This window comes from Phaethon lepturus, unplaced genomic scaffold (assembly GCF_000687285.1).
Source record: "Phaethon lepturus isolate BGI_N335 unplaced genomic scaffold, ASM68728v1 scaffold27467, whole genome shotgun sequence".
In the NCBI taxonomy this organism is placed as follows: Eukaryota; Metazoa; Chordata; class Aves; order Phaethontiformes; family Phaethontidae; genus Phaethon; species Phaethon lepturus.
In genome coordinates, this window is record NW_010552943.1 from 469 (window position 1) to 10,289 (window position 9,821).

The 9,821-nt window shown below is 59.5% G+C and overlaps 1 protein-coding gene across 1 annotated transcript in view; it reads left to right on the forward strand.

Annotated features, from left to right (window-relative positions):
- LOC104624109 (neurobeachin-like protein 2) overlaps window positions 1-9,814 on the forward strand; it is a gene marked incomplete at both ends in the record, with an annotated part of 10,239 nt that extends 425 nt beyond the window's left edge. Inside the window, 26 exon segments of the mRNA XM_010291389.1 lie at window positions 1-110; window positions 210-292; window positions 397-489; window positions 952-1,123; window positions 1,682-1,815; window positions 1,912-2,071; window positions 2,147-2,249; window positions 2,791-2,944; window positions 3,087-3,245; window positions 3,324-3,483; window positions 3,658-3,743; window positions 4,057-4,169; window positions 4,251-4,265; window positions 4,306-4,398; window positions 4,437-4,725; window positions 4,804-4,982; window positions 5,069-5,228; window positions 6,519-6,656; window positions 6,746-7,051; window positions 7,261-7,410; window positions 8,398-8,555; window positions 8,636-8,775; window positions 8,965-9,082; window positions 9,171-9,328; window positions 9,548-9,681; window positions 9,778-9,814. The exon segment at window positions 1-110 is cut by the window's left edge and continues 65 nt beyond it. Coding sequence (XP_010289691.1) covers window positions 1-110; window positions 210-292; window positions 397-489; window positions 952-1,123; window positions 1,682-1,815; window positions 1,912-2,071; window positions 2,147-2,249; window positions 2,791-2,944; window positions 3,087-3,245; window positions 3,324-3,483; window positions 3,658-3,743; window positions 4,057-4,169; window positions 4,251-4,265; window positions 4,306-4,398; window positions 4,437-4,725; window positions 4,804-4,982; window positions 5,069-5,228; window positions 6,519-6,656; window positions 6,746-7,051; window positions 7,261-7,410; window positions 8,398-8,555; window positions 8,636-8,775; window positions 8,965-9,082; window positions 9,171-9,328; window positions 9,548-9,681; window positions 9,778-9,814 — 3,602 coding nt within the window.
- Between the last annotated feature and the right edge of the window lie 7 nt (window positions 9,815-9,821).

A 9,821-nucleotide genomic window follows, 5' to 3' on the forward strand; every position in this document is an offset into this window, starting at 1 on the left:
CCAGGACACCGAGTGGGGCAGCCCCACCTCCCTGGAGGGTCACCTGGGCTCCGTGGCCATTTTCTGCGAGGCGCTGCAGCAAACCCAGGTCAAGGCGCTCTTCTGCGCGGGTACGTTGGGGTGGGACGTGGGGGACATCTCTAGGGGTTCTGGTGGCAACCAGGGTCTCCTCCACCATGCCCTGGCTCACCCCAGTCCTCTTCCCCCAGGGCCAAATGTCACATCACCGTTTGCACTGGAAGGGGATTTGGCGGAGCTCAGCAGTAAGCTCTTGCTGTACTACACCCCACAGGTGAGGAGAGCAGCCCCTCTGGGGCGGACACAGCACTGGTAGACCCTCTGCCATAGGTGACATCTGCAGGAGCATGAAGATGCTCCCATAGTGCTCTCTTCTAGGCCTGCAGGAACAACATCTGCCTGGACCTCTCTCCCAGCCACGGCTTGGACGGGAGGCTGACGGGGCACAAAGTGGTCAACTGGGACATCAAGGTACGCTGGGTGGTCCATCCTGGCCCATCCGCCCCATGGCATGGAGGCAGCTGGGCCCCTCCTGGGGTATGGCGCAGTGGCAGGACACCCAAGGAGTGTTGGATGGCCGTGGTGGTTCCCCTGGGCCCTAAGGGACTCTGCTACATAGTGTTGTGTCCACCAAGGACCCACAAGCCCCACGGGTCCCCTAAGGACCTGTCTGCCCCATGGGTCCTCAGCATCCAAGGTGGGCACCATGAGTGGTTCAGGGGAACAGGTGCTTTTGGGGGACCTGTTGCAGATGTGTGCTGTAGGATGAGTCAGGGCACACCCCAATCTTTGCTAGCCACAGGGCTAGGCTCTCCCCAGCTTGGGCTGAGCCCGTGAGCAGGCAGGATGGACCCCAGGTGCACGTGCAACCTCCTCCTCTACGCCGCCATCGCCACACAGCACCCAGCAAAGCCTCTCGCCTTTCTCTGGCAGGACGTGGTCAACTGTGTGGGTGGGATGGGCGTGCTGCTGCCCCTGCTTGAGCAAGTGGTGTCCAAGAAAGAGGAGCCCGAGGATGAGCAGGAGACCAACAACCTGGTGGGACCAGAGCTGACATCCTCCAGGAACACCCAGGGCATGCTCATCCCGCTGGGCAGGTCCTCAGGTGAGGACCTCCAGGGACATGGAGTAGGAGCCGACCTGCTCGGGTGGCTGGAGGTAACCCTGCTGCCACGTAGGTGCTGCCTGGGCCAGGCTGGTGTTTACCATGGGCAGGAGAGGTCTTGCCTGAGGCACCAGGAGTTACAGGGTAATGGCGAAACCATTGACATCTTTTAATGTTATTATGACCCACTTAGTCATAGACAAGCAGTTCTGGGAAGATGAAGGTGGCTCCAGCCTGCTTACCTCTGGCCCGCCTTTGCATGGGAGTCTCTGATGTCTTATAGTAGGGCTGGGTTCATGCAGGAGCCTTTTCCTGCATAGGTGAAAGGGGCTTTCTCCCGATACCCAGCTGCTTCTTTCCAAGCTCAGAGCAACAGAGGTTTCCACTCGCGTAAATTTGGGGGAAACAGGAGAACAGGCTGAAAAGTTTGCAGAGAAAAGTTGACAGTGGGGTCTTGAGGATACCCAATGCAGGCAGGTGCCAGCAGCGCTGTGGGAAGGTGTTCAGGTGGGCACAGGGCTCACAGCTACTGGTGGGGCTCTGCCCTGTGCCTTGCAGAGAGCAGGCTGGAGAGGAACAGCGTGGCCGCCTTCCTGCTACTGGTGAAGAACTTCATCCAGAACCACCCGGTGAACCAGGAGAGCCTGGTGCAGTGCCACGGGCCGGCCATCATCGGGGCGCTGCTGCAGAAGGTGTGGGGGGCTACCAAAGGCTCCATCCCACTGTCCCCAGGACCGTTCCCCAGGGGGGATGCCGGGGCTGCAAACCTCCCCTCTTGCTCATGGCAGGTCTCTGGCCCGCTGCTGGACATGAGCACGTTGATGGCCTCGCAGATCCTCATGGAGCAGGTGGCCTCTGAGGGCAGTGGGCTCCTGCTGCACCTCCTCTACCAGCATCTCCTCTTTGACTTCCGCATCTGGAGCAACAGTGACTTCGCCGTCCGCTTAGGTGGGAACTGGGGGTGCTTGGGGGTGTTCTCCATCCCAACCGCCCTCCATGGCTACTCACACCTTCTACCTGCAGGTCACATCCAGTATCTGGCCAACGTCATCAAGGACCACAAGCAGCGCATCCGCAAGAAGTACGGGGTGCAGTACGTCCTCGACTCCATCCGGACGTACTACGGGTGAGCTGCCGCTTGCAGCCGGGACCTCCAAACGCTGATGTGGTGGTGGGCTTCACCCCTGGGAGATGTGGTTTGGGGTAGACACCATTTGTGTGGGGCAATATCCCCCCTGCAAGCACCTCATGGGATAATCTTCTGGTGTGGGAGCATGGTGGTGTGTGCAGGACCTTCCGCTCCCCGTGGCCGTGCCCCGTGCCCATGTCTCCATCAAGAGCTGCACCTGGTCAGCCCCAAAATCCACTCCCAGCATCTCTCCGGCAGCAACCAAGAGCATGGTGGTTTCTGCAACAAGCTGATGTCCTTTTCTTGTCCGACCTGATGCGTTTCTACACACCCGTGGCACTGGGGGTGCTCACACCCTGCAGAGACCCAAATGCATGGAGTGGACATTTCCTGGTGGGCAGGGTTGGCCAGAAGGCTGCCCTGGAGTTCCTCAGGCTCCATGGTGGGATTTGGGATCATGCTGTCAATGGTTGACAAGGGGCAGGAGGGTGGCTGTGCCCATCTGCAGAGGGAATGCCCATGCATGTCTGTCCATCAGTACCTCCAGGGAGAAGACCACGGCCACCGACGACATCAAGACGGTGCAGACGTCCCTCTTCAGTCTGGTGAAGGATTTCTTCTGCCGGAGCTTCTCTGGGGAGGAGATGCAGAGCTTGCTGAGCTACGTGGCCGGAGCACAGGACGAGCAGCAGGTACAGCACCAAGACACCTAGGTCCCCAAACACCTCAGTGTGGCATGGGTTTGCCAGACCATTGGCAGGGCGTGGGGAGAAGCCGCTGACGTGCTGGTGAGACACATGGAGGGCAGCAGACAACTGGCCCTGTGTCCTGCAGGTCTGCGGGGCGCTGGAGGTGATCCACAGCCTGCTGAAGGGCTCACCCGCCCAGGAGCAGCTCTTTGCCTTCCTCTTTGAGCCGGGCCATGTGGAGGTCCTCTTCTCGCTGCTGGTGCAGAGGAAGTTCTCAGATGAAGTGCGGGAGAGGGTGTTCAAGGTAAGGCGGGTCCCCAGCGCCAACCTCTTGTGATCCCCAGAGGCTGGGGGCTTTGCAGCACCCTCTCTGCCTTGCCAGGTCCTCTACAAGATGCTGAAGTACGAGAAGGTCCCTGAGCGCAGCAAGAACCGTCTGAAGCTGAAGGACATTGGGTACCAGGGGCTCATCGCCTGCCTCGGCGATGTCCCCGGCTCCATGCTTCTCTTCCGCTGCCTCTCGGAGCAGGTCCTTGGGGCAGGTACCGCATGCCCTGCCGAATCCAGGCTGGCCCTGGTCACCCATCCCGAATACCATGGGGTCATCACTGGTGGCTTCCCAGAAGGCTCAGCCGGTCTTGGGGCTGGGGGCCTTTGGTGGCTTTCAGGGACAGAAGGATCTGTCCCACCACCGGGCTCTCTCTCCTTCTCCACAGACCCCCCCAACTACAAGGACCTGGTGGCCGTGGTTTATCTGTCCCACCGGGCCGAGCTGACCGTCCGGCTCGATATCTGCCGCAAGGTGAGCACAAGCCCCTTGGTCACAAGGGGCTGGGACCAAGCGGTCACCCTGGGGCTTAACTCCCCAGAGCCACCACGGACACCCAGCCATGCCCAAACACGGGTGTCATGGGGATGGTGGTAACACCCCATGCACAGAGCTGTCGGCACATGGACATGCCAGCATGGAAGGGATGCAACACCAGCAGTCCATGATGGTTGTGGAGGATCTGAGGAGCTCAAGCATCCTGCCCCTTGGAGAAGGGCCAACCCGCCACGAGGCTGCCAGGAGCTGGGGCAACACGGTCAGGTCTCCCCTCGGCTTTCTCTTGCAGCTCTTCCACTTGATCTATGCGCAGCAGGACATGGTGAAGCATCTGGCGAGGTTGGCCGGCTGGCAGGACACGCTCACCAAGCTCTACGTCAAAGAATCCTATGAGTCGCGCCAGCACAGCCTGAGCATCGTGGGCAATGGGGGCTGCCTGGACCTCCTCCGCCTCTCGGACCCCCCCAGCAAGGAGGGGACGAGTCCACCGCCGACCGAGCTGCAGGAGCTGGACGTCTTCCTGCCACTGGGCTACGAGGCCTCGGACCAGGAGCTCTCCGAGGGCTTCTCCGATCACTCCATCTCCCCCAGTGGCCACATCAAGTCCTTCCACTCCTACAACTTCAAGTCTTTCGACTCCTCCGACCGGGCCAGCCGTTCATCCTCCAACCCCAGTGATGGTCCTCCCTTTGATGGTGTCTACCACCCGCTCTCACCCTTCTCTACCTCACCCTTTGACTTGGGGCTTGACCTGGCCAGCATCAGCTCCATCACCACGGCCGAGAGCGGCACACAGACCCCTGCCAGCGGCCCTGACACCCCCTCACCTCTGGAGAGCTTCAAGCCCTTCCCAGGGATGCGAGCACGCAAGAGCTCCAGCCTCTCAAACGTCCTGGATGAGAGCAGCTACCAGGACACGCTGCCCAGTGACAACGTTTCCAACACCAGCAACCCCCAGGTGAGCCCCAAACCATCATGCCCACCACCCCGGGCTACGCTGGACACTGGATCTCTCACCCTTCCTCCCCGTTGGCAGCAAACGCCCGAGGAGGAGCTGTGCAACCTCCTGACCAACATAGTCTTCTCGGTGACCTGGCGCGGGGTGGAGGGCTGGGACGACGCAGCGTGGAGGGAACGTGGGCAGGTCTTCTCCGTCCTCACCAAGCTGGGGGCGGCGTGTGAGCTTGTGCGGCCCCCCGATGAGATCAAGCGTAGGTGAGTCCTGCCTAGGTCTGGAGTGGGGTCTGGTGGGATGCACCCCAAGGGAGGACCACCCTAGGGAGCTGCCTGCTTTCCCACAGCCTGCTGGAGATGATGCTGGAGTCGGCGCTGACGGACCTGAGGGAGTCAGGGCCGGCCGCCCTGCCCGGTCTCACCCACAACGCCCTCAAGCTGCTGCGGCTGCGCCAGGACTTCTTGTTCTCCGAGGGACACAACAACCAGGCCCTGTGGAGCGAGAAGGTGGATGGACACGAACAGGGGGTCCTGATCTCAAACCCGAACTCTGAACCCTAACCCCTGATGTTAGCCCTGAACCCTGACCCTACCCGCAACTCTTGAGCCTAAGCTTAGAAAATAATTTGTGCCTTAATCCTAAACCGTAACCTTAACCCCTTAACAGTAAATTAACCTCTAAACCTAACCCTAAACCTTAGCCTTAGCCCTATGCCCTTGCCATAAACCCCAACTCTTCACCCTAAGCCTTAACCCTAACCCTGCACCCTTGCAGTGAAGCCCAATCCTATACCCGAACCCCAATCCTGTACCCGAACCCCTAGTTCTAACCCTTATCCCCAATCCTACAACTTTACCATAAACCTAAATACAGTACTCTAATCCTATATGCTAAACCCTATCCCTAACTCTAAACCCTATCCCTAACTTGTAAATCCAACCCTAACACTTGCTGTTAACCCTAACCCTATGCTCTTGCTGTAAATCCTAACCCTGATCCTAAACCCTAACCCCTAATCCGAAACTTTAACCTTAACCCTACACCCTTACCATAAATCCAACCCCTTAGCCCTCTACCCTAAGCCCTAGGGTTACGAAACCGTAACCCTAGCTCATAACCTGTAAATCTAACCATACGTCCTAAGTCCTAATCCTAAACCTAAACCGTAACCCTGCATCCTTTTCATAAACCCCAACACTTAACCCTAATCTTAACCCTAACCCTACACCCTTACTGTAAACCAAAACCCCAAGCCCTAACCTTACATCATAACCTGTAATCTAACCATACCTCCTAAATCCAAATCATAAACCTTAACCCTACATCCTTGCTGTAAAGCTCAACCCTAACCCCGATCCTAACTCTTAACCCTAACTCTACAACCTTACTGTAAACTAAAATCCTAATCGTATACCCTAAACCCTAACCTTAACTCATAACTTATAAATCTAACTGCACCTCCTAAATCCTAATCCTAAACCTTAACCCTACATTCTTGCTGTAAACCTCAGCCTTAACCCCAATTCTGTATGCTAGTCTTAACCCTAACCCTACACCCTTACCATAAACCCATACCCTAAGCCCCAACCCATAACCCTCATGCCAAACCCTAACTAGTTTGTCATTAGGCTCATGAGTTGGGGCTCTACCCTACCCCTAATCCTAACCCCTACCCATAACCCAAACCCAAGATGAGGGTGGCTGGGTGATGGGGACAGACCTGGTGGCTTTGCGCCTGCCTGGCTGGAGAGATGTGGGGTGTGTGGCTGGGCGTGGGGCTCACTGTGCCCCCCCAGATCTACGAGGGGGTGAGCAGTCTGCTGGACAAGCTGGGCGTCTGGTACCACCTGGCCAACGGCACCTCCGACCTCAAGGAGATGGCCCAGACGGGTCTACGCATCCTCGTGGGCTACATCATGCTGCAAGACCCTCAGGTGGGTCACCCTTTTCTGGGGCTCAGGGTGAGACCCCAGCCCTTGGAGCAGGGCAGGTGGCCCCATCTGATGTCCCATGTGCCCCCCAGCTACACTCGCTGGCCTATGTGAAGCTGCACAGCCTGCTGCAGACCGCCTCGGCCCCCAAAAAGGACGAGGCTTGCTACCTGCTGGGCAAGCTGGAGACCCCACTGCGACGCTCGCTGGACGCCAAGTCGGAGACCTTCTCCTGGTTGGTGCCCATCATCCGTACGCTCATGGACCAGTGCTATGAGACCCTGCAGCTACAGCTCTTCCTGCCCTCACTGCCCCCCACCAACGGCAGCCCCACTTTCTACGAGGACTTCCAGCTCTTCTGCACCACCCTGGAGTGGAGGGGCTTCATCGAGAAACACGTGGGTGCCGGGGAACATGGGGTGGCATCACTGTTGGGGGAACACCTTCCCAGGCTTAGAGATGGGTCTGTGCTCTCGTGGGGTCCCCATGTCACCTCCGGGTTGGGACAGGGGTGACCTCCAGGGCAGGGATGCTCATAGCCTGGATGATGGTTGGTGGGTGCCAAGCCCTACAAACGTCTCCCCTCTTGTCCCGGTTCTCTCGGTAGGTGCAGCCCACCATGGCCCAGTTTGAGATGGACACCTTCGCCAAGAGCCATGACCACATGTCCAATTTCTGGAACTCCTGCTACGATGCCATGATGAGCAGCTCCCAGCGGCGGGAGCAGGAGAAGGCAGCCAGCCGCAAGATGTTCCAGGTACTGCCTGCTCCTCACCCCTGGGACGTCACCCTGGGAACATGCTCCTCAGCCCAAGGATGTCATCCAGGAGATGTGCTGGAGAGATCCCCCCTCGCTCTGGGGATGTTGTCCTAGGGACATGCTCCTCTCTCTGGGGATATTAATCCTGGGGATGTGCTCCTCATCCTGAGGATGTCAGCCTGGGGACATCCTCCTTACCCTGGGGACATGGTCCTTGGGATGTGCTCCTCATCCCAGGGATGCACTCGTCAACCCAGGGATGTTGTTTCAGGGATGTGCTGTTCACCCTGGGTACATGCTCTTCACCCCAGGGACATCACCCAGGGGTCATGGGGATATGCTCCTCACCCCAAGGATATCATCCTGGGGACATGCTCCTCGCTCTGGGGATGTCATCCTGGCGACGTGCTCCTCACCCCAGGGACATGCTCCTCGCTCTGGTGACATTAATCCTGGGGATGTGCTCGTCATCCTGGGGAGATCCTCCTCACTATGAGGACATGGGCTTCAGGATGTGCTCCTCATCCTGGAGACACTGTTCTGGGGACATGCTCCTCATCCCAGGGACATCTTCCCAGGGATGTTCTCATCACCCCAGGGATGTCATTCCAGGGATGTGCTCCTCACCCTAGGTACATGTCCCTGGGGTGAAGAGCATCATCCTGGGATTGTGCTGCTCACCCCAAGGATATCATCCTGGGGACATACTCCTCGCTCTGGCGATGTCATCCTAGGGATGTGCTCCTCACCCCAGGGACATGCTCCTCACTCTGGTGACATCCCTGGGGATGTGCTCATTGCTCTGGGGATGTCATCCTAGGGACATGCTCCTTGCCCCAGGGACATACTCCTCGCCCGGGGGACATTAATCCTGGGGATGTGCTCCTTGCCCTGGGGACACGACCCCATGGACGTGCTCCTCACTTCAGGGATGTCCCCAAGCCCCAGCCCTGCTGTCACTTCACTCTCCTGCTCCCTCGGCAGGAGCTGGTGCTGGAGCCGGCGGCGAAGCGGACCAAGGCGGAAAATGCCCGGCATGCCAATGTGCTCAAGCAGGCCAACAACCACCACAGCATCGTGTTGAAGCAGTGGCGGTCCCTGTGCCGCCTTCTCACCTCGCCCCGCTCCGCCTGGGCTGACCGGTGAGCCCCCACCTCAATCCCCAGGGAGGGGTGGCATGGCTGGGGGTCCCCAGGGTGCCTCACCCCCACTTGCCCCCCAGGAACCCGCCAGAGGTTCGTTGGAAGCTGTCGAGCGCTGAGACCTACTCCCGGATGAGGCTGAAGCTGGTGCCCAACCTGAATTTCGACCAACACTTGGAGGCCAGTGCCCTACGGGACAACTTGGGTGAGGCTGATGGGAGTGGGGCACCCAGGGGTCCTCCCCATGCCACGGGGAAAGGGGTGCCCCCAGCTGGATGCACGTGGTGGGGTTGAGCTGGGAGCTGTCACAGACCCTGTTGTGGTTGGGGAGTGGGATGGGGACCCTTCACAGGACTCCCAGCTGTGGGGCACCAGGGGGGGCCTACTGACCCCCTCCTCATTTCAGGAGCTGACCACCTCCACAACCCCACCGAGTCCCTCCCACTTGCCATGGCCAAGGAGGCCAAGGTGAGCGAACTGGAAGATGACCAACTGGCCGAGGAGGACCTCCCTGTCCTGGACAACCAGTGAGTGTTCCCATCCCCTGCCATGGTGCTGGCTCACCCAGGCTGAGGGTGTCACTGGGGTCTCCTCCCCACCCCCCGTGTCACCCAGGGCTGAGCCCAAAGAGCAGAACCAGCGGGAGAAGCTGGTCGTCTCAGAGGACTGCGAGCTCATCACGACGGTGGCCGTCGTCCCCGGCCGCCTGGAGGTGACAACCCAGCACGTCTACTTCTACGACGGCAGCAGCGAGAAGGAGGAGACAGAGGGAGGTAACGGCATGTGCTTCTCAGGGGGTCCCTGCAGCAAGGCAGGGTGAGGAACCCCCCACCCATCCCATCTCCCCCAGAAGCCATCACGCCGGGTGCTGGTTCTTTTGGGGTGGGCTTCTCCCAGCCCCAGAGCGATGCTGGTCCCCATCGCTGCCTCAGGAATGGGGGGCCGGGTGGACGGTGACACCCGTGGGGCTCTGCGCCCCCCCATCTCGGCAGGGATCGGCTACGACTTCAAGCGCCCTTTGTCCCACCTGCGCGAGGTCCACCTGCGCCGCTACAACCTGCGCCGCTCCGCGCTCGAGCTCTTCTTCATCGACCAGGCCAACTACTTCCTCAACTTCAAAAAAAAGGTGGTGGCACCCTTCCTTCCTCCCCCTCAGCCCCTCCCGGGGCCACGGCACTGCCCAGGCTCCGGCCACTCCACGTCCTCCCCACCGTCCCCCCAGGTGAGGAACAAGGTGTACTCCTGCATCCTTGGCCTGCGTCCCCC